This window comes from Peromyscus leucopus, chromosome 9 (genome assembly GCF_004664715.2).
Source record: "Peromyscus leucopus breed LL Stock chromosome 9, UCI_PerLeu_2.1, whole genome shotgun sequence".
Classification (NCBI taxonomy): domain Eukaryota; kingdom Metazoa; phylum Chordata; class Mammalia; order Rodentia; family Cricetidae; genus Peromyscus; species Peromyscus leucopus.
Genome location: NC_051070.1, coordinates 68,541,432 through 68,566,138, shown reverse-complemented (window position 1 = coordinate 68,566,138; position 24,707 = coordinate 68,541,432). Strand labels below are relative to the sequence as shown.

The 24,707-nt window shown below is 45.8% G+C and overlaps 1 protein-coding gene across 1 annotated transcript; it reads left to right on the top strand.

Annotated features, from left to right (window-relative positions):
* The first annotated feature begins 16,635 nt into the window (after positions 1–16,635).
* On the top strand, positions 16,636–17,223 carry LOC114708730 (oocyte-expressed protein homolog). The gene has a single exon (XM_037208814.1). It carries the CDS (start codon positions 16,664–16,666, stop codon positions 17,132–17,134), a length of 471 nt encoding a protein of 156 aa, XP_037064709.1. The 5' UTR covers positions 16,636–16,663; the 3' UTR covers positions 17,135–17,223.
* The last annotated feature ends 7,484 nt before the right edge of the window (positions 17,224–24,707 follow it).

The window sequence follows — 24,707 nt, the reverse complement described above, 5'->3', positions numbered from 1 at the left end:
CAGATTTCCCAGGGCCAGTGAAGGGTGAGGCTGGCTTGAAATGGCCCTCTAATTTCATCGTGCATGGTTCCTAAGGCCTCCTGAGGTGACACAGGCCACAGACATCAACACAGTCCCAGACATGGCCCCAGGCAGCAGCTCATCCTAGCTCCCTGGCCACTCAGGTTAGGATGGCTTTGGCAGCAGCATGACCCCTGGACACCAGCAAGGCCACAAGTTGTGGCCCAGACCCAGGCTTCATGTGGCCTTTGGTGGCACCATGGGACATGAGCATCAACATAGACCTCAGCTGCAGCAGGGCCATGGACCCAGACACGGTCCTTGGCGGCAGCCTGGCTTGGTTGTCACCATGGCCCCAGGTGGTGGCAAAGGCCACCCAGATCAGTATGGCCCAAGCAGCAGCATTGCTTGTGGACATAAACATGGCCTCCAGAGGCAGCCCCGCCCACTGGGATCAGCATGACACTCGACAGCAACAGGAGCCTGGACATTAACACAGACCCTGGCTACTGTAGGACCAGAGACCCAGACACAGCCCTTGGCAGCAGCCTGCCCTGGACATCACCCATGGGGACAAGCAGGCCTCCACCATCTGCCCACTCCTCGCCGTCTTCATTTCTTCCTTTCTGCATCTTTCCACGGTGCACAAACCTTCCCCCTTCTCTCTCCCCCATTTCTCCACCACATATTTTCTTAACATAACAAGGCCTACATGCGGCGCGCAGCAAAGGGACGAACCTGTGGCTGTCTTCTTGTCAGCCGACGCCTTGAGGACCCGAACTGGCTAGACCCCATTTGAGCAGAACCGAGGGTGTATTTTCTCACATCCAAGTCATACTGGCATTGCAGATCTTAAAGCTAAGAAACCTGAGTTTTGAGTCCAGCAACCGTTTTGCTGACTTTTAAAATTCAAGTGATGTAATTTTTATAGCCATACCACTTTCTGTTATACATATTTCTCTGATTTATTTTTTCTAACTTTTTTTTTTTTCCAAATGGAATGTTCTGTTCAGGACAGTTATTCAGGAGCATTTGGTCTCCACTTCTAGAGATAGTCTTGAAATAATTGTACATAGCACAAAAAGCACACACCTAACAGTGAAGCAAATAGACCAAGAGGCTGTTAGTTGGTTAGAAATTGCCCTCATTAGTAAATCCATGTCCTCTCTTCTCCAAGCCACTCTTGCATGCATGTGTCCCAAGGCAGCACTTGTCACTGGCATGGGGTTAGTGTCACCAGCCTTGGCACTGGGGTGATTCTGGAAGGGAAAGGGGCCTTCCTTTGTTTCTGAACATTTCCTTTCACACAGCTTATCCTGGTGGTTCACAGAGCAGTCTGTGAACTGCTTGTCACTAACAGTCTGTATGGAAAGGAATGCTAACTTTCTTTCTATTCTCTTGTATTCACTCCCCTTCTCTTTCCCTTTATCATTCTGTTCCATCCCCTCCCATCATCCCATCCCATTCTATCCCATCCCATCCTATCCATACCATTTCATTATCCCATCCCATCATCCCATCATCCCATCGTCCCATCCCATCCCATCCCATCATCCCATCCCATCATCCCATCATCCCATCACCCCATCATCCCATCATCCCATCCCATCCCATCCCATCCCATCCCATCCCATCACCCCAACCCATCATCCCATCCCATCCCATCCCATCCCATCCCATCACATCCCATCCCATCACATCACATCCAGTCCCGTCCCGTCCTGTCCTGTCCCATCCTGTCCCATCCCATTCCATCTCATCCTGTTCTGTTTCTGTTCTGTTCTGTTCTGAGGTAAGACTTTTCTATGTAGTCCAAGTTGACCTTAATCTCTTCATCTTCCTGCTTTGTCTTCTGGAGCATCAGGAGAGTGTATGCCACAATTCTGGCCCCTCCTAAGATTTTAAACCCCTAGGAATAAATTTCAAGCCTCCCTCCAGGCTTCAGAGTCCAGGAGCCCTAACCTGTGGCACTCCTGAGCTGGACTCATTCTCGGAGGTTTGAATGTTTCCATTTATGGATCACGAGGCCAGGCTGGGTCACAGCTCCCAAAGGATCAAGCCATGACAGAGAGAGGACCTGCCTGCCCTTAACCTTGCAGGGGACTCTTTGTGACCCCCACCTTGTCTCTGTCCTGGAGAAGTGGGTGGAAGTCTTTCATAACAGGTTTAGACTGTAGCAACTTTCCCGAAAATGTCTGAAGTCCAGTTCTCACCCAACTGCCTGTGCGCAGTTTGTGCCAATTCCCAGGACAGGTTTACAGCACCTTCACTAATTTACAGCACCATTTGAGGACAAATACTCTTTCAGAATCGTCTGTGGATGTTTAGGAAGAAAGAGGGTTTCTAAAGCAGAAGTAATATTTTTCTTAAAGAAATTTGGTAAGAGAAGAAAAGTGAAAAGTAAAGAAAAAGCAAACATTGGCAACCTATAGAAAATACTTTTAATGTTTTGGTAAATTTCATTTCAATTTCAGTGATCTGCTTTTATGATATTTTTTAATGTCCTTTCTATTTTGAGTTTATTTGCTATTCTTTTTTTTTTTTTTTTTTTTGCTTTTTTTTCAAGACAGGGTTTCTCTGTGTAGCTTTGCACCTTTCCTGGAACTCACTTGGTAGCCCAGGGTGGCCTTGAACTCACAGAGATCCACCTGCCTCTGCCTTCCGAGTGCTGGGATTAAAGGCGTGCGCCACCACCGCTGGCTATTTGCTATTCTTTTAGTAGATTTCTGTGATAAAACTTAACTGTATAACGCTTAACCTTTCCTAAGTGATTTCTAACAAATGTATCTATTTTTTCATTTCTTTTGCCATAAATAACGGCATTTAAAAATGTGACGTGGAGGCTGGAGAGATGGCTCACTGCTGGTTGCTCTTCCAAAAGACATAGATTTGATTCCCAGCACCCACATGGTGGCTCTCAGCCCCTGTAACTCCAGTTTCAGGGGATCTGATGCCCTCTTCTGACCTCTGAGGGTGTCAGACATGCATGTGGTACTCATAAATACATGCAGGTAAAAATGTGACATGTTTTTGTTGTTCGTTTATGAATATTTGTAATCTACATTTTAGTTTCCTCTTAACTGGAGAATAATAAGGACACTATAACAAAAGTTATGTTATTTAGTTACCAGTTATTTTGTTGTCCAGTGTGGGAGCCACTGGATACCTGTGGGCAATGAGTACTTTAAATGGGTTTGCTCCAAACCGAGATAAGCTTCAGGTGTGAAATATGTACCAGTTCAAGGGATTTCATTGGATTGTCACTTTAATTACATTTTGTTTTGTTTTCGAGACAGGGTTTCTCTATGTAGTTTCAGAGCTTGTCTTGGAACTCACTCTGTAGACCAGGCTGGCTTCGAACTCAGAGATCTGCCTGCCTCTGCCTCCGGAGTGCTGAGATTAAAGGCGTGCGCCACCGCTTGGCCTCTATCAATTACATTTTTAATGGTAAACTTTTTAATTTATTAGGTTGAATAGAGCATATTATTAAAAGTTATTTTTCCTATTTTTTTTGGCTTGGGTTTTTGTTTGTCTTTTGTCTTGTGCAGTGTTGGTAATTGAACCTAGGGACTCAAGTATGTAAAAGAAGCGCAATACCACTGAGCTATGACCCCAATCCTTTATTTCTTTTGCTTGCTTTTAACGTGGCTACTAGGTTGTTTTGTTTGTTTCTGAAAAAGTAAAGTTTAATTTAAAAACCTGACACACCAAACAACTTTCTATTCACTTTAAGCCTTCCCACTGGGTCTTTGACAGGCAAATCTGTTTCCCCTTGAGCTCAGACTAGCTCAAGATGCACCTGCAGTAGTCTGAGGCCCCATTTGTCCTTCAGGGGTAAACAACGTGTCCACAGCCGAGTGACTAAGAGGCACCGCTGTTTTCCACATGCTTTAAAAGGCCAGTTTATTAATCAGGACACAAGCTCTCAAACCTACCTCAAATCCAGGCAAGCCATTGGCATTCCCCCACCCCACCTGCAGCACACTTGAGCAGGGCTGTGAAAGCAGAAGATCTGCTCTCGTGAAAGGATCGTTACTCTCATTCTGACACGCCCTCCCATACATTACAAACTCAAACGTGTCATCCCGGGAAGGCCTGTCACCCGTGGGGTTGAATTCACCATCGTCCATTGACATCATCTTCACACAAGGTACTAGCTTTGGCCAGCTACAACCTATCATTCTAATCTACGGTGTAAATCTGAATGATCATATCTAAGATGAAGTCCACATCGAAAGATTCATTCTCAGCCTGCGATCAAGACACGTCCTTGTTAGGTTGGGGGAATGTGTATGCTGTCTCTTCACAGCAATAGATCAGTGACTTAAGACAGTGGTCAGAACAGCTCATTCAGGCATGTCCCGAGAACCCTGCTACGTTTGCACTGATGATCGTGACCTGCTAGGACGGGGAAGACAGCGTGGAGGATGGATCGAGAATGGTCTGTGGATTGCCTGTGAGGTTAGCAATAGGAGACGCCATCAGGAAGACCCCATGGAGACACATCTTCCACAGTTCTGATTGCCTGTCTCCTCAAGATTGGGTTCAGTAAGACAGGAGGCTTACTGATACTTGGCCACCATGCTTGGGGATGTGTCATGGACCTTTGAGGGTCTTCTTTGTTCCCTGACTTTCCTTTCCAGATAGGAGCTGTGCCTTAGCTGGAACCAAACGCAATGGGTTCACATCTTGGTGGGTGCAAAACCAAAATAAGCACAGCCAAGACCTGAATGGATAGAGAAAGATTTACGACCTGCAGCAGGAGAGATTGGGAGTCACTTACAAAAGAACGACCAACGTGACCATTAATTTTAAATGTGCATACACATTAAGTATTTTGGTTAATGCATGTAGACCATGGTCAAGGTAATGGACATCCCAAATGTGTTGTTAAGTGGCTCTTGGTGGTTAGAAGGCTGACGAGTGTTTAAGCAGACACAAGATGCAGCTGGCACAAGATGGTGTTCTCTTAACTTCAATGCGCTCCTCAACAAAGGAAGCCTGGGTTTTATCCAGGGAGCCTGTCTTGGTTAGGGTTTCTATTGCTGTGAAGAGACACCATGAGCACAGCAACTCTTATAAAGGAAAAGCATTTCATTGGGGTGTCTCTCTTACAGTTTCAGAGGTTCAGTCCATTATCATCATGACAGGAGCATGGCGGTGTGCCGTAGAACTGAGAGTCCTACATCTTGCAGCAACAGGAAGTCTACTGAAACACACTGGGCTGTATCCTGAGCATAGGAAACCTCAACACCCCCCCCCCCTCACCCCACAGTGACACACTTCCTCCAACAAGGCCATACCCACTCCAACAAAGCCACACCTCCTAATAGTGCCACTCCCTAAGGGATTATGGGGGCCAGTTACATTCAAACTACCACAGAGCCTACACATATGGCAATTGTTATATGCCTAAGTATGCTCAGTTAAGGTGTAATTCCCAAGCACACCCAATTTAAGGTCATGGAGCACCGTGTTTAAAAGATTAAAGTGGTGGACAAGAATGCCCCTTGGGCAAGTTCAGCGTGTATTATGAAATTTTAGCTGAGAAAGGGTAGGCCCTTTTGAAGGTACGTTAATACTAGTTTGCCCTTGAAGATACCTGCCTCATTTAGTGACTAACAAAATGGTTGCCATCGCTGGATGAGCAGAAGGGTAAATACATGGCAGCCCATGGCTTGCACATGTCTGGAGTCATTTGGATCCCCATGGCGGAGTGAAATCTACAGACCCTTTCTGCATTGCAGTTCAGCTCCAGAGATGGTGAACTTTCCCCAAATGAATTTTGTCTCTAGTGTCCTGCTTTCCCAGAAGCCACAGCAGACAGTGGAAAGAGCCGATAGTTTGCATCCTGATTCAGATTGGAATCTGGGTTCCAAGCTTGTTTATTCAGGGCCTTTGTAAAATATGAGTGTGTCTCTGTGACAGGACAGTGTAGTCACTCAGCTGCTGATATTTCCCCTTTCCTGCCTTGAGGATTTGAGACTGGACACTGGGGAATGGCTGTAATGTCTCACCAGCAGGCCTCCAGGGGCATGATGGGAGGGATAAAGCCATCAGCACCTCTGCCCACAGGACTGGCTTTGCCATTGACTGCTTGGTGTCTGGCTTAGGATGGCCTCACACAGTGAACAGCCACTGAAAGCCACAAAACATGAACCATAACGTGACCACATTACAGGGAGAGGGGCTGAGGGACAGAGTCCAGATGGATCTCGGGCCTCACCAGAGACTGCATACATGGCTGACCTTAATCCCGTGCTGAGGGGCTTGGTCAGGTGATGATCTTCAAACAAGCTGTGCTCCCTCACAAGCTGTGCTCCCACACAAGCTGTGCTCCCACACAAGCTGTGCTCCCACACAAGCTGTGCTCCTTCATAAGCTGTGCTCCCTCATAAGCTGTGCTCCCTCATAAGCTGTGCTCCTTCATAAGCTGTGCTCCTCACAAGCTGTGCTCCCTCACAAGCTGTGCTCCCACACTAGCCATGCTCCTTCACAAGCTGTGCTCCCTCAAAGCTGTGCTCCCTCACAAGCTGTGCTCCTTCACAAGCTGTGCTCCCACAAAAGCTGTGCTCCCTCACAAGCTGTGCTCCTTCCCTCACTGGCCCCATTATGGCCATCAGCCACTCCCGGTCCTCAGCTTCTCTCCCTCCCCCAGCATCAGCACAGACCTAATGTTTACAGTGTGTGAGTTCTCACCTCCACTCATTAAAGAAGACTCTGATACGCAAGCTTTAAATGTACTGTACCCTGGACCAGTCTGTGCGGTGAATAACACCGATGAGGTCGTCAAACCAGGTGTTCTGGATATTCTCAGGCCGGAAAGATCCCCGAGTCCCTTCTCCACAGCTCTGGGGTCGTTTGGAGAAGCAGGCCAACCCCCAGCTCCTCCCTGCAGTCACTCTGGCCTTGCATGTCCAGGACAGAGCGGCGCTGGCTGACCTGATGGCTCTGCATGCCCTGAGCTGCTTTCAGACCCTGGGCATGGTGGAATCCATCCTGCCTGCTGGGGTGAGGGAGGAAGAGAGCCCCCCACCCGCCAAGCAGCCTTGTTCTCTGCTCTCACCAGGGACACTTTAGGAAGGAGCCCAGGAAATGAAATTTCTCAAGGAGAGAGGTAGGAGTGTGTTCCAAGTGCCGGAACATTTCTCTTGGCATTTTTATTTATTAGATGATGATGGTGGTCATGATGGTTGATGATGGTGGTGGTGGTGGAAGTCATGATGATGATGATGATGATGATGATGATGATGAGTGTGTGTGTGAGCGCTATGGGGAAGTACTGTGGCATTCTTGTAGATGCCAGAGGACAGCTTCGTGCATTTGGCTCTATCCTTCTAGCTTTCTATGCAGGTTCTGGGGATTGAACCTAGGCCTGCATTGTTGGACAACAAGTGTTTACCTGCTGAACCATCTCACCAGCCCCTTCTCGCTTCCTGAGCCACGTCTCCACATTTCTTGATCCACATAAGGAAAGGGACTGTGGCCCTTGGTGGGGAGGTCTCCTGTCATCTCTGATGTGCTCTATCCTCTGAGAAGCAGGGCAGGGGCACCTGCCAGGGGCAGGGCCACGTGGTGCCACCTCAAGTGCTCACCCTCAGTCCCTGGTAACGGTGCTCCCTGTGTGCTCCTCCTGGCCAGTGGTCAGCCTAGTTTATTTGGGGGAGATTTGGAACTCGGGTTACTATAAATGGATTTCTCTCCTGTGGTGCTCGCTGTCCTCGGGTGGTGACCACTTCTCAGGCTTCTCATGGATGGCTCCATGTCCCCAGGTCACGTGCTCTGGAAATCGAGCTGCTGACTGGCCATCTGTGTGTCTGTGGAGAACTGGAGCTTCCCAGCAGGAGAGGCAGCACCGGGACCCCCTGAGGTAGCTTCCCTAAAGAGTTCACTTCTGCCAGGAGATCCTGCCCCACCCCACCCCTGTTTTCCCTCCATCTCCTTACTCTCCGCTCCATCCCTTCTCCTAGAAGTCCATTTTCTGGAAGCTTCTGCCTTGGTTAAGCTCCTTTCCCATTATGACACCGGCGGCGTCTCCTCACAGAAGATTCTCCCTGGTGCTCGTTGTCACTGCGGCTGTGTGTGCACCTCACTGAGAGGGGAGCTTGGGGACGGGGCTGTGGAGTGGACCGAGGGTGTGTGGGAGGCAACCGCTGAGCCCATGTAATGATAAAATCCAAGTTGACAATCATTGTGTTTACATTTAAAAACCACATGTGCTGCTGGGTTTTTGTTAACTTGACGCAATCTAGAGTCACTTAGGAGAGAACCTCAGCTGGGGAGCTGTCCCCATTAAAACGGCCTGTGGCCATGTCAGTGGGGGCAGTTCCCTGATCAATAATTCATGTGGGCGAGCTTGGCTCCCTGTGATTGGTGCTATCCTTGGGCCTGTGGTCCTGGAAAGCAATCGGACTAAGCCATGGAGAGTAAGCTATCTAAAGACAGAAGAAAGATTTTTCCAAACCTCACACCAGGGGGCACTATAGACCACCAGTGTTCTTTGAAGCCAGAACAACCGAGAAACAAGACTTGGAAACTCGGTGTAGCAAAAGAGGAAATTAAGGCCCAGAGAGATTAAGGGACTTGTCTGAAGGTGGCCAGTTTACATCGGGATCTGCTGTGGGCCTCCCTAGGTCAGTTCTGTTTGGGCCAAGAGTGGGCAAATAGCCTCTGTCCTCCTGGATTTTCTTCAAGCCCAGCTTCGTGCTGCTTCTGCTTGGTGATTCCCAGGGGGCACTGAGAGACTCATCTGGGTTTGTGACCAGGAGCCAGCATGTTTATCCTCCATACCTTGAAGGCCCAGCAAGCCCGCCCCCCTACTTTTCTTATTTCTGTGACCAAAATCCCTGACAACTTGAGGAGAAAAGGTTCATTTTGGTTTCAAAGGGATTTCTGCTCATCACGGCAGGGAGGACACAATGGAGGAAAGGCTTGGCTAGAATCCGGGTGGCATGTGACAGTAACCAAGGGCAGCCAATCATCCCCCCCCCCGTCCCCATCCCCAGGAGCTCCTTCTTCATATCTGTCACCAGCATTTGAGTGCCCTGAGATTCCGGTAAGAGATACCTTGCCTAACACCCAGAGTGGTCAGCATCTCATCCCAGAAGGGCGATGACACCAGATCCCCTGCCTTCCCTCCTAAAAGTGAAACTGGTCAGGAGGGAATACCTGCTAAGAACCCCTCCTCGGCCACTATCTGCACCTGCCTGGGCTCAGTGTCCTCCGCCATTACAAAAGGAATTGGACAGACAGTCCCGCATCCTCCTCTTCTGCCTCTCTGGCAGACATCACTCAGTGTTTCCCAGTGCTCTCTGGCCCCTGGGTCAACATGGTCTGGAAGTTTCCGTTCTCATGCGGTAAGCTCTGTCACCGTGATAATGTGATGGCCTTCCTCGTGTGGCAACAAATCTAACCAGGTTCCTACCACAAAGCGAAGAAGCTTGGGAAATGTGGGAGCTTCAGAGGGTCCCAGGCCGCCTAAGATGCCCTATGTAGTCTAGTTCTAGGGCCCCTCTGTCCTTGTCACCAACCTCTGTTCTCACACAATCAGCTCCACCATCACTCATTGGTGTGACACTGTCACCCTTCCTTATAATCCCCTTCCCTGGCTGTCCTACTCTCCCAGGACCCTTATCTGCTTTTTCCAGTGGCTCTTTGGAGAGTAGGGAATGCTGGGGATCGAACCCAAGGCCATATTCACGCCATGCAAATGCTTTTTCACTGAGGCACACCCCTGAACCCCAAGCCCCTCTGAGTGCTGTCGCAGAGGGCAGAAAAATCCAGATGGAGCTGGGACACCTTACTGCGGTGACACATTTGGAAATGTGCACGGTGCCATCACAGCACAGAAGTCGCTCTTAAACCGGACCCACTTAGACGATCTAAAAAACAGCGACTGTGCCCAGCTGAACACACAGTTCTGGAAGAATCTCAGACCTCCCAGTGACCCCTCTTGGCACTGTCTTTATCTTTCTTCCAGTCCAACCCCAAGGCTCTTAAGTCCACTGGGGTGGGGTACGAAATGAAGCTGTGAAAATGGTCAAGCAAATGGACCAACAGAAACACCCTGACTTTAAAGACACAAGCCCTGCTAAGAACTAATGGCTGTTCCCACAGCTATTCCGATGGCAGTGGCACTTGAGGCCTTTGATTATTGTAGGCATAAAAGATGACCCGAGAGGCTTTGGCAGGAGATAAGTAGAGTGATAGCACCAGTATCTCTCTCTCTCTCTCTCTCTCTCTCTCTCTCTCTCTCTCTCTCTTTCTCTCTCTCTCTCACTGAAGAGAAGGGAGAGCCTCCATTGAGAAAATGCTTCCATAAGATTGGGCTGCAGGCAAGCTGTAGGGTATTTTCTTAACTAATAATTGATGGGGGAGGGCCCAGCCCATTGTGGTGCCATCCATGGGTAGGTGGTCCCATGGGTTCTATAAGAGAGCAGGCTGAGCAAGCCATGGGGAGCAAGCCAGTAAGCAGCTCCCCTCCATGGCCTCTGCATCAGCTCCTGCCTCCAGGTTCCTGCCCTGACTTCCTTTAATGATACACTACAATGTGAAAGTGTCAGCCAAATAACCCCTTTCCTCTCCAACTTGCTTTTGGTCATGGTGTTTCATCACAGCGGTAGAAACCCTGGCGAAGACAGCTGGGGGACCTGCAGAACCCTGAGAGTAAAGGCTGGGGAGGTAGAGCTGAAGAGCCGAGGGTGGGAGCTACTGGGAGGGTATGTGCAATGCCAGGGAGAAGGGGAGAGTAAGGAGGAGCAGAGCCGGGGCAGGGGTGAGAAGGAGAGAAAGTCACCACACATCATGCATACATGGGAAAGCCTCTGCTGCGTGGACTTGAAGGCTGCCGGGGGACAGAGAGTAAGCACTCGAGGATAGTAATATAACTCACACTCCCTTGGTGGATTTAAAATAAAATACTTAGGGCAACTTGATCAAGTCCAGTGAAGCATCCAGTGCACCTTTTAGGAGAAACATTTATAGACTCCTGATAGGAAAATATTTTTCAGCATACAAGAATGCCAACCACCTGAAAAGATTAATACATCTAACGTTGAAATTGGTATCATCTTAAAAAAAAATCAAAATGCACTATTAAGAAAACTTTTCTGTTGCTGTGATAAAACACCATGACCAAGGCAACTTGTGGAAGAAAGAGTTGATTTTGGCCTAGGGTTCCAGAGGGACAAGAGTCCATCAAGGTGGGGAGGCATGGTAACAAGCGACAGGCATGGTGGCGGGTGCAGGAGCTGAGAGCCCACATCTTTAACTGCAAGCATGAAACAGAAAGAAATGGAAGTAGGCAAGATTTTATTCTCTTAAATTCCACTTGCAGTGACGTACTTCCTCTGGGAAGGCCACACCTCCTACACATCCCCAAACACCACCACCAACTGGGGACCGAGTATTCAAATGCCTGACATTTTTCAAACTCCTGCAGCATGTTATGTCTTATGGGAGACATTTCTCAAACTCCTGCAGCATGTTAGTTTTTCATTGTTGAAAAGCAAAATGCCTGATATAAGGTATTAAGGGAGGAAGGATTTATTTTAGCTCAGTTTCACAGGCTGCAGTTGGCAATCAACTTCTCTTCGTTGTGCTCGGGCTGTGGTGAATCAGAACTGTTGGCAGAAGTCTCTATCCCTCCAGTCAGCTCTGTCCCGCCAGCTGGCTCCCAAATAATCACACAGAGACTTATTATTAATTATAAATGCTCAGCTGATAGCTTAGGCTTGTTACTAACCAGTTCTTACATCTTAAGTTAACCCATATTTCTTATCTATGCTCTACTATGTGGCAGTGCCTTTTTTCAACATGGCATGTTCATCTCCACCTTTCTTCTTCCCAGGATTCTTCCAGTCTGGCTCTCCCTCCTAATCTCTTCTTGCCTTGTTATTGGCCAGTTGGCTCTTTATTAAACCAATGAGAGCAATACACATTCACAGTGTACAGAAGGATTATTCTACAGCACAGAACTCCATGCAAGGAGGCTGTTGGAGCAAAGCCGTTCACCTCATGGTAACTGGAAGGAGAAAGAGAGAATATGTTGGAGGGTATGAATATGTCAGAGGCAAGGAAGATTTTCCCAGGGTATGCTCCAAGGACGCACTTCCCCTAGCTAGGCTGCACCTTCCACCCACAGTTCCACCACCCACAATAATGTATTTAAATTTAAATTCATCAGTGGATTAATCATGAAGTCCTAGCCTGTCAACACTGGGTGCCTCGGGAACCAACTGCCAGCACAGGAATCTTTGGGGAAACATGAATATCTACACTGTAACGCCTGGAAAGTCTCAAATGGGAGAAACAACTCAAAATAACAAAAGGAAAGGGCAGGGTGAAAGACGCTTTACAAAACAGGATTTCCAAATATCCATAAACCTATAAAAATATGCTCAGGCAATCAGGAAATTTGGGAGAAAAAAACAAGGTAAGGTGCATCTGAGAATGTCCTGTGTTGGTGAAGATATGGAGTAATGGAGCCCCCAACACTGCCATTGGAGTGCAACTGACACCATTGTGATGGTGTTGTCTGCTGGCTTGACCATACCCTTACCGGAACCGTAATTCCTCATCTGGTTCCTAGGCAACCGAATTATATGCACCTGTATTGCTTTGCTTATAACTGACTCACACTGAAACAGCCCAGCGTCCATTAGCAGTAAAATGTATAAATAAGTGGTCTATTCATAACTACCCTATCAAAATGAAAGAACTGACAACATATTGTATGACTTATGGAGGAGACAGAAAGAAATGCCTGTTCACTCCAAATAGGGCATTGATGGACCGAAGAAATAATTCCATCCTGTTCAGCTTGGCAAAGCAATGCGTTTATTTGGTTACTTATAGAGGTGTGGGTGAGGGATTGTTTACAGGAGTGTGGTCACCAGCCCACAGGGAGCATGAACAAGAGGTCATCTGTAGGAGCTTGGGTGGGGGGTTACTTACGGGAGTGTGGGTGCCTCTCGGGCAGCTGCCTCACCCAAAGCCCCACTTTGAGTGCGGTGAGGGGAGAAGAGAATGGTGGCTGGAATCTCAGGTGAGAGTCTGATCGCCCTTCCTCCACCAGGGGGTCTTAATAGGCCTAATCAGATGTCAATGGCCAAGTCATTCCCTAGAGAACAGAGTTCCGATAAACATACACAATATAGTCGAATCAGAATAGAGTAAAATGGCAACATTTCAAAAATAAACAAGAGTGCATAGTGGGTGATTTTTCATTTATGTGATGTCAAAAGGGAAACAAAAGAAAGCTATGAAACTAACCAAGGTGTTTAAGGATACAAGGGTTTTGGAATTGCACTGGAAATATGGAGAGAAGCAGGCAGGTGATTACATCAGTCCCAACAGTGTGGGTGGGTAGTGAAGAAAGGGTCCTGTGTGGCAATGGAAGGGACCCAGGCCATGCTGGTAATGTCTGTTTATTGGCCTCATCCGAACTCTAGTGCTATTTATCTAGAGAGACGGTTGCCCCTGCAGAACATTTTTATTGTGAGAATTCCATCATGGGGTGCTCTACTTCATAATCTAAAAGTTAAGAATTGGTTTACTGTCCTGGTTTACTTCCTGTTACTGGGATAAACATCATAACCCAAAGCAACTTGGCTTACACATCCCCATCACAGTTCATTATGAAGGGAAGTCTTTGGCAGGCTGCAGGCATGGGTAGAGATAGCATCGCTACTCTGGAGTTCTTATGTGAATAAAAAGGTTCAGTCAACAGATACAAAACAATTGGAATAACCTCCTGCGTTCTATCAGACCACCATGGTTTAAAGTTAGATTTCAACAACAACAAAAACTACAGAGTCTTTACTTCTAAGGGGTCCAAAGGAGAGGCCTACAGCTGGGCATGGACATGTGGTCCTCCAGGATGCCTGTGGGGAAGAGTCTGGGGTTCCACTTTGGAGATGGGGTACTGGAGGATGGGCTGAGAAGATGGAGTTGGCAGCAGGAGGGCGGGGTCCTTATCTAGAGAGTGGAATTGGATCGGAACAACCACAGAGGCATGTGATTTAAACTTGTGTGCTTGTTTGTGGAGAAGATGGAGTGAACACTTGAGTGTGGAATCTTTCTGGAAATATGCAGTATTTGTTCATGTGGCTTTTAGATGCTCTTAGCAGAACCCAAACCTTTCCGGAATTGACTTGTTTCACTTTGCTCTGTGTTGACCCCAAACACCTCTGCTGTTCTAGGCTCAAGGAGATCAAGGATGTTCTGCTTTAGAGGCGAAAGGAATTGATCTCTCTCTCTCTCTCTCTCTCTCTCTCTCTCTGGTGTTTTGAGTCAGGGTTTCTCTGTGTAGCTTTGGAGCCTTTCCTAGAACTAACTCTGTAGCCCAGGCTGGCCTTGAACTCACAGATCTGCCTGCCTTTGCCTCCTGAGTGCTGGGATTAAAGGCGTGTGCCACCACTGCCCGGCCCTGGTTTCTCTTTATAGGAAACACAAATACAAGTAGTTGTGTTATTTATGATTGGCTATGTCTAGGTCAGCGATAATGTCTAATAACCAGTATTAATAACCTCAGTATATGTAGTCTCTATGTCCAGTTTGGTAAGGAGAGAGATATTTTAGCCTGTCAGTGTGGTAAGTGCTGTAACTGAAGAATGAGATGAATTTGTGGAGGAGACACGCATATGATTACCCCTTTTAGCCTATGAGGATGTTTGGACATGAAGTGCCCCAAAGGACACTGTGATCCTTGGTCCTTGGTCATGGGAAGTCAGGAACATTGAACCCAGTCTTAAAGACAAGAGAGAGCCAAGGACAAAGTTTTTCTTGTCCTATTTTATGGAGGAGGCAACTCTTTTATTGCTCCAGCTCTGTGCAAGGAACTCCCACTGACTTTCCACCATGTTTGGGTTGGAAGCATGATTTTGTGTCCATATAGAAACACCAGTCCAGCTGGGTGGTGGTGGCGCACACCTTCTATCCCAGCACTCGGGAGGCAGAAGCAGGTGGATCTCTGTGAGTTTGAGGCCAGCCTGGTCTTCAGAGTGAGTTCCAGGAAAGCCAGGAGTATTTCACAGAGGAACCCTGTCTCAAAACAACAACACAAACAAACAAACAAGAAACGCCAGTCTGTGTGTTGCAAAGCTCTCCCTCCATTCATTACCAAGAATCCACTCTGAACCGGATACCACTCAGTAATACTGATAGTGACTGAACAGAAAAACAGACTGATTAAGATAGCACTGTGTGATGATGGATTAGTTTCAAAAACTGTAGTGTCTTAATACAAGAGTCACCAACTGTCAGCTGCCAGGCACAGACCAAATCTCACCTGCTGCCTGTTTTTACAGATGATATTTTACTGGAGCACAGCCATACCGTTCATTCACGCACTGTCTGTGACCACTTCCTCACCTCTTAGGTAGTTACAATACACAGTTGGATACTTGTAACAGAAGCCACAAGACCTTGAAAATCTAAAATCTCTATCTGGTCCTTTATGGAAAGAGCCCACTGTGTTAGACACACGCCTTTCTTTTATGTAAATCCAGTGCTGGCAAGATTGTTGAGGGCTGGACTGGCCGACTGAAGCTTTCCCTGAGGCAGAGCCAGTAAGAGCCTTAGGCATTCTTTCCTGAAAGCCTGGTGTATGGAGGACTTCTTTGTGCTGTCCTAGCCCATCAGCCAGGACCTAATCCAGGCTCCACATAGAGCACCAGACAAGGATTCACCTTGAACCTCAGACATATTAAGCTCTTGCTGCCATGGACACCACCAGAATAATCCTCAGCTCTCCAGAAAAGCAAACTGTAAGCAGTACTTGTTGGGGAACATTATTTTAAAGCATGTTGCATTTTTTTCCTACTGCTTTTGTTAACAATTCAAAGATGCATTTGATTAAATAAAATTAACCTGTGAGCAGGAGACTGAGTCAGCAGGTAGCTGACAGGAAGTGGTAGGGAGGAACCCCGTGTAGCAAGGGTTTTTTAAGAGGAGGCTGAGGGAAGGATGCTGGGTTTTTTTGGAAGACGCCAGCAGAGGGAGAAGGTTAGCTGCTTGCTATTCAGCTTCTCTGGAAGAGCAGAATTCCACCTCCAACTACTTGTGAGTTCTTTGATTTAGATCAAGTTTCCCTTCGTAGCTTTGAAAGAGTCCTGAGGGAACAGAATCCCCTCAGGCTGCAGCCCTTGCAGCCAAATCGCTGCTGGTAGCTGTGGAGCTGCAATCTCTGACTAGGACAGCCGTTGCTTGAGGGGCAGCCACTGCAGATAACAACAAACAGGTAACAGGAGGTGCTGGCATGTGCTTGTCCTCCTGTGAGTTTTCCATGGTTTACAGACTGAGCAGAACCTCTAGAGTCCTTTTGGGGTGCTCTCATGGGAAGAATCTACCCACTTTTGTCTTCTAATCACCACTCGGCCCATCCTATGAAGAATTATGGCAAGATTGTGGAGATGTGAGACTTGGGACAGATTGCAAACACTTTGTGTTTGACTGCGGTGGCCCACTGCCTGCACACAAGAGAAGTGTCTGAAAAGCCTTCAGTGTGCAAAATGGACAGGATAGTTCAGTGCTCATGCCGTTGCTGATTTAGCCAGATAGGATTGTCAACTGGAGTTCATTAAAACAAGGCCTCGGCACCTACTCCTGCTTGCAGTCTGAGCCTTCCAGCATGGGGCCCCATACCACCGATGCTCACGCAGAGATGACGCGGGACCCTTCCTCGCACAAGCTGCTCAGCGCCCCGCCTGCATCTCCGCGGCTTCGTGTGCGGCCCTGGTGGTTCCCAGAGCACGAACTCGAGAATCCTCTGGTGCTCTACATGGAGGCCTGGCTGGCAGAAATGATCTTCGGCCCAAACCAATCCTTAATCTCAGAAATAGAGTGGATAAGCCAGGCTTTGCTGAGAGTGGATACAGTCGATTCTGGGAAGGTGGCTGAAATCACTATATATGGACGACCCTCTGTAAAGAATCGAATGAAGAATATTCTCTCGAACCTGGCGACCTGGCACAAAGAACACCACGTCCAAAGAGCTGCGAAGATGAAACAACTTGAGGAATTCTTAAAGAGCCGTTCTTCAAACCACCAGCTTAAGCCGGTGAAAGAGGCACCTGCTGACCGACAGGCGGTCCCGCCTCAGCCCCTGGAGGTGAAGAAAAAAATAGATTGTTAAAATCTCTACAGATTTGTTTTCTTTCCTGCCTTTGTGGATACCTGTTTGCTTTCCTTTGCAAATAGCAATTTGTAGAACTATTCCAACATGGAAATGGCTTTTTTTTTGTCTGTTGTTTTCGTCACATGCAATAAAGTTAATTTATAAAAATTAGCCCCCCCCCAAAAAAAAAACAAGGCCTCCCTGCTAACAGTCACCATTCAGTATTATTTATATTAAAAACATCTGCTTACTCTTCTTTATTGGTAATTACACCATCCAGAATGGAGGAGAAATGAAAAAAAAAAAAAAAGAAAAAAGATTCATCAGAAGTTGTTAACTTTGGAGAGCCGATTTCCAAATAAAGGAAGTTCCCAAAAGTGGCAGAAGTAGACGAGAGGATCCGAATCAGTTCTCAGAGAAACCATTATTTTGGGGAGAAAAAGAAATAACAAGAAAACTACCGAAGTCTCAGAAAAATCAATAGTAAAAGCAACACCATAACATAGTTTCATAAAAATTTAAAACTGTAAGAGGAAAAAAAAAGAATTCTGCAGTTTTCAAGCAGAAAAAAAGTAGGTCATTTTCATGGAGCAAAATATGGAAGTGGCTTTGGCTTTTTCCACTGAAGTGAGCGAAGTGAGAGGAAATGTGGTGACATCGTCTAGACAAATGGCGAACTGCAACTCAAGAAAAATGGACCACATCAGGCCGTTTGTACCGAGAGATAATGGAGGGACACTCTTGGATCTTAGGCAATGTGGCAGCCAAGGCTCTTTTGAAAAGTTTGCTCAGGGCTGCAATACGCAGTAGGCAAGGCTAAGATGAGAGAGCAATCTGAGTGAGAACCAGAAGATGAACCTGTGATAACTGTTGATACCCACTACGGCAACGAGGTGAGGCTGGCTGTGCGTGATGTCTGATACTGGAGTCAGGATGTAATGACACCCAGAATACAAAGATGAAAGAAAAAGAGTGAGAAACACCAAAGTTAACTACAAATGAGAAATTAGATGTAGGGGATAAAAGACACAGACAAAAGGAGTTGTGTCCTGTGTCTTTCATAAAAGAGAATAAAAGCCAATCACGGTGGTGTACTCGGGAGGCTAGGGCGGGAACTCCCAATCTCCAGACCCTGTCTAAGGGGCATTGATGAGAAAAATGGGAGAACTAGGATGCTTAGAGAATGTTTTAAGATATACACAGGATTGCCAGTGGGTGGTGATGCACACCTTTGGTCTCAGCACTTGGGAAGCAGAGGCAGACAGGAGGCCAGACTAGTCTACATAGTGAGTTCCAGGCCAGCCAGGGCTACAGAGGGAGACCCTGTGTGGTGGTTTGAATAAGAATGGCCCCAATAGGCTCATAGACTTGAATGCTTGGTCATCAGGAAGTGACACTATTTGAAAGAATTAGAAGGTGTGTCTTGTTGGAGGAAGTGTGTCATGGAGGGCGGGGAGGGGGTGGGCAGTCAGGCCTTGAGATTTCAAAAGCCCAAGCCAGTCCCAGTGTCTCTCTCTTCCTGCTGGCTGGATATCTGGATGTAGAATTCTCATCTCCAGCACCATGTCTGCCTGCATGCTGCCATGCTCCCTGACATGATGACAAGGGACTAAACCTCCAAAACTATAAGCCACCCCAATTAAACACTTTCCTTTATAAGATTTGCTGTAGTCATGGTGTCTCTTCACAGCAATAGAACACCGACTGAGATACCATGTCTTAGAAAACATTTGAAAAGTAAAGGGGAAAATATAGCCCATAAGAACCAGAGAGATATGAAAATTCATATAAAGAGTCACAATAGTACAGTGAGTGGATTCACATCAAATATATCAAACATTCAACTAAAACATTATATGGATCTAATGTTTTGATCAAACCCTCCTCAAACTTCCTCCTCTCCAATGCTTCCTACACCCATACACAGCCCACCAGGTCTGCTTTGTGTTGCTCGTAGGTACACATGTCCAGGGATGACCACTTGGGGTTAGACAGCTTGTGTGGGAGCTCCACCCTGAAGAAAACAGATTCTGCCTCCCTCCGCAGCACTGATAGCCTGTGGCTCTTCATCCGAGAGCAGGACCTTTTGGAATTTCCTACGTCCACATTGGCAGTTAACTGGCGGTGCCTTCTTGCAGGTCTTGTTCAGGAAATCGTGTTGTTAGAGTTCATGGTTGCGGTTCCCCTGTCTTTTCTAGGGGACACTATCTCACAGCAGGTGCCCTGGTCCTCTGGCTCTTACAATCTTGCAGCCTCCTCTTCTACGATGTTCTCTGAGCCGTAGGGACAGTGGTTGATTTGTAGAAGTATCCACTGGGGTTGGGCAGCCCATGGTGGCTTATTCTCCACATTTTGACTGGTTATGGATCTCTCTAACAGTCTCCATTGCTGCGAAAAGAAGCTTCTTTGATGAGGGGTGAGAACCACACTTATCCGTGGCTGTAGGCGGAAGTGTTCAGGATACAGTTAGAATTATGGGGCAATAGCAGGTTGTCTTCTGGCATCTATGACAGTCGTTCTCAACCTGTGGGCCACGACCCCTTGGGGTTTGACAGACCCTTTCACAGGGGTCACGTATCAGATATCCTACATTTTAAATATTTACATTGCCATTCATAACAGCAGCAAAATTACAGCTTTGAAGTAGTGACAGAAGTAATTTTATTGTTAGAGGTCATCACAACATGAGGAACTGTATGAAAGGGTTGCAGCATTAGGAAGGCTGAGAGCCACTGGTCTATGACCTATCCAGCCACAGGTTGCGGGCTTGGTTTACAATTCCAGGCACGAATCCCCTATTGAGTGGGCCTTAAGTCTAACTAGGTAGGTGTTGGTTATCCCCTAGATAGAAGGGCCACAAACACTAGGTTTAATATGAGTATCCTAAACCAGTCTTTAAAAGATTGTTTGTGCCTAAATCAATACACATAATTAACATACTAAAAGGTTGACGTGACAAAGGTTGGCTCAGGATAGGTCATTTTAAATCAACAAATAAATTAAATACATGTGTGGTTGATACATTGTGCACCCCAATAAACTTATCTGGGGGTCAGAGAACAGAACAGCCACTAGACAGACATAGAAGCCAGGCATGGTGGCACACACTTTAATCCCAGGACTTGAGATCTCACGGCTTGCTTGGGAAAGACACACGACTTTAATTCCAGGAAGTGATGACAGGAAGCAGAAAGGTATACAAGGCGTGAGGACCAGGAACTAGAGATCTTCTTAAGCTTTTAGGCTTTTAGCAGCAGTTCAGCTGAGATCCATTTGGATGAGGACTCAGAGACTTCCAGTTTGAAGAAACAGAATCAGCTGAGGAATTGGCAGGGTGAGGTTGGATGTGGCTTGTTCTGTTTCTCTGATCTTTTCAGCATTCACTCCAATACCTGGCTCCGGGTTTGTTTTTATTAATAAGACCTTTGAAGATTCGTGCTAAAGACATGCAGGGAAAAAAACAGGAAGAAATTAAAGTTGATAAAATTAAGATCAGATATTAGAGCTGGAATATCAGTTGATTATTTCCCATTAGTGTATACTTCACAGAGAAGCAGACAACTAAAAATTTGCCCTTGGTGTGTTGGGACAGAGTCTCACTATGCAGTCCCAGTTAACCTCAAATTAGCAATGCTCCTGCCTGTGGGTCACAGGTGGGGTGTTGGTGTTCACAGGTGTGATGGAGCTACAAGTGGGTGTCTTGGTACTTGTGTTTCCATTGGGTGGACTTACCCATCCTTTGTAAAGTGGGTTATAGGGTTATTCACTACACCTCACTAGGGTGGAGAGGGAGTTTGACTTTAGAGCCTGGCTTCTGACTAAGACTATGGTAACGAAAATTCAGAGACAGTAAAGGGGCCGATAAAACAAGTAACCTAAAGCATGGTGGCACATCTGTAATCCTAGTACCCGGAAGCTAAGACTGAAGTACTGTTGGGCTGTGTCCGGAGTCACAGGCCAGTCTGGGCTTTGGAGCAAGACTGTGTCATCATCATCAATATAATGGGAATAATAATAATTTTAAAAGTAGGTCTTCTCGAAGAAGAAATAGCTGGCTCCAAGAACAGAGAAGGGAAAAATTTAACTGAACCCACATTATTTTGTGGGCACATAGAAGGTGGCAAAGTGTCCCCCAAAGTCTTTAGTTTATTTCCCCACAAAAATTACTTTTTCTAAATTTCCTCTACTAGTTTTGATGGACAGAAACCCTGAAATTATTTTAAGTTTATAAAATGTAATATTGTATATTTTAAATTACTTAAATTATGTATTTTTGAAAATTAACTATTATAATTCTATGAATGACTCAATGTACCTTTATTCTTTAGCTCCTTAATAAAATTTTAGTCCTTAAAGCAATTAAGATATGAGTTAATTTGTAAATAATCTAAGGAGAACATAGTTTTAATATAACTGTTCTTATTTTTCTTCACACAGTAACATCAAATGCCAGACTAAAATGTATATCTCTTCTGTTTGTTAGTTCATTATAAATTGTCATTTATAGTATTTTATATCTCCATAGTAGTGTTTCCTTTTCCTTTTTTATTTTGTTTGCTTGTTTGGAGACAGAGTTGGTACCCGGCTGGCCTTGAGCCTCTCATCCTCCTGCCTGAGCCTCTCATCCTCCTGCCTGCATCTCTATGTGCTGGCATCTCAGCTGTGCAGCATTGTCCACAGCTATTTTAGTTTTTATTTTATGTATTTGAACATTTTCTTTCTCTTTCTTCTTACTCTAGCTATGGGGTTTTCAGTTTTGCTTTTTTCCCCCAAAATCAAATTCTTCACTTTACTGCTCTTTGTATTTTAAAGTCTCTATTTTGTTCATTTTTCTCAGTCTTTTTTTTTTTTTCCTTTACTAGTTTTGGGTTTTGGTTTGATTTCTTTCCCTAGTTTCTGGAGGTGCAATGCTGATTCATTTGAGATCTTTCTGCTTTGCTCTATGTGGGTGTCTATGGCTATGGACTCTTCTTCACACTGTCCCTGCTGTATTCCCTTTTTTTTTTTTTTTTTGGTTTGGCTTTTCGAGACAGGGTTTCTCTGTGCAGCTTTGCGCCTTTCCTGGGACTCACTTGGTAGCCCAGGCTGGCCTCGAACTCACAGAGATCCGCCTGGCTCTGCCTCCCGAGCACTGGGATTAAAGGCGTGCGCCACCACCGCCCGGCTGTATTCCCATTGTGTTTCAAGAAGTATTGAATATCCCTTTCACTTTCTTCATTGACCCATCGGTCATTCACGAGTGTACTGCTTAATTTCTAGCTTTAGTCCACTGTGATCAGAAAAATTATTTACATAGTTTACATTTTTTTAAAAATTGAGACTTGTTTTATGCCCCAAGTATAGGTGCATCCTGAAGAATATCCCATGTGCAGCTGAGAATGATTTTGGATGAAATGAGTTTGTTTGAGACAGGGTACTCCTATGTAGCCTAGGCTGGCCTCCAGTTCACCCCCTCTTGCCTCTGCCTCCTGAGTTTTGTATTATAGTTGTAAACCATCAACCCAACTTTAATGAGTTCTAGGTCAGATTAGAGACTTTGTCTTCAAAATAATTAAGGTGGACAGCTCTTGAGAAATGACATCTAAAGTTGACCACTCACCTGTATACCCACATACACACACAGAGAATTTAAAAGCACAGATAACAAAAGGAAAAAAAATAGACACATGGGGTTAAATCAAATCAATAGGCTGGGCTACACAGCGAGACTCCTCCAATGGCAAAAGAAACAATCAACAGATTAAACAAATGTCTACAGAATGGGAGGGACATTTGCAACGTGTTCATCTGACAAGGGATTGATACCAGAATATAAAAGCTTAAGAAAAGAACCAACTAACCCAATTTAAAAGTGGGAAAACGAAGAGACATTTCTCAATCGAAGGTATACAAATGTTCAACAAGTATAAGAAAACATGGTCAACATCTAATCAGAGGGAAACGCAAATCCAATCCACAGTAATGTCTCTCATTTCTGATAGATGGCTTTAGTCACAGAAAGAAGTCACAGAAAGAAGAGAGGGAGCTCTTACAGACTTAATGGGAATCTAAGTAATAAAACCACTACAGAAAACAGTAAAGAGAACCCTAAAAACAAACAACAAAAGAACATCAACAACAAAAAACTACCATGTGATCTGGCTGTCTCATTTCTGAATATGTAACCGAAGAAAGTCAGCACATGAAAGAGGCCCTGGTCTCCCATGTTTATCAGGGCATCATTCACAACAGTGAAGATATGGGTTCAACCAAGGTGTCTACTGATAAGTCAGTGGAGAAAAAAATGTGCTATCTGTATGCAGGGGACTACTAGTCACATGAAAACTCCTGTCATTGGCAGTAACATGGATGGACCTAGAGATCACAATGTTAGGTGAGATAAGCCAGAGGTAGAAAGACAAATACATTGTGATTTCTCTTATATGAAGAATCTAAAAAGCTTGAGCTCACAGAAGCAAAACAGAATTACCAAAGGTGAGGAATGGCCAGGGAATGGAAGGATGCTGAGCAGGTGCAGAAACAGCCAGACAGGAGGGCTAAAATTCTGGTGTTCCAGGGGGAGTGATTATAATCAACATTATTGGGTCATATATTAAAAATAGCTGGAAAAGAGAATTTTTTTTAATGTTCTCATTCCAAAGATATGATAAATGCTTGAGGTGATGGATAACCTAAATCTCCTGTGTTGATCAATATATTATGTATAAACGTACTGAAACATAACACCGCACCTCATAGCATTATATAATTAGCAACTCCTGAAAAGAATATATAATTACCTTGCATAAAAATGGCATCTATTTTTAACAAAATGTATTTGTCATTCCAGGTGAATGCTTGAAAGTAGGTCTTCTAAACTGGGCAGTGCAGCATACCACACACCTGTTATTTCAGCACGCAGAAGCCTAAGTCAGGAGTGCAAGCCTGGGGTCCCCCCGGGCTACACAGCAAGAACTGGTGGAGGGGGAGGGGAAGCGGAAGGGAGGAGGGTGTTGTGTGCTATTCTGTTTGCGTTCTGATAGGTAAAGCTGCCTGGAGATCAGAGGGCGGAGCTAGCCACTAGTCAACCATAGAGGCCAGGCGGTGGTAGCACACACCTTTAATCCCAACATGTAGGAGGAGGAAGCAGGAAGATCAGGAGTTCAAGGCCATCCTGCGCTACACGAGATTGAATCAGTCTAAAAGAGAAATAGAGCCAGGTGTTGGTGGCTCACACCTTTAATCCCAGCACCTGGGAGGTGGAGACAGGACTATAAAGCAGGTGGAGACAGGATCTTGGCCCCCATTCGGTCAGAGGATGCAGAAAGGTAAGAAGTCTCTGGTGGCTGCTCCTTTGCTTCTCTGATCTTTCAGTTTTCACCGTAATAGCTAACTCTGGGTTTTTATTGTTAAGACTAATTAAGATTGCACTTCAGAGGGGTGTCAACTCACATCTTTCTATCTCAACATTTTGGAGGTTTCAAAACCCTGCGTAAGTTGAAGACACTAGACTTTAGGAGAACACTTAAAAAAAAAAAAGTGAAGGCATGACCTCAAGAAGAGCATCTTAACTGATTAGAGACTGGTGGTTTATATTGATTGTCAACTTCAC

Coding starts and splice junctions, on each gene's coding strand:
- LOC114708730 (XM_037208814.1), top strand. CDS start 16,664: ATGACGCGGGACCCTTCCTCGCACAAGCTGCTCAGCGCCCCGCCTGCA.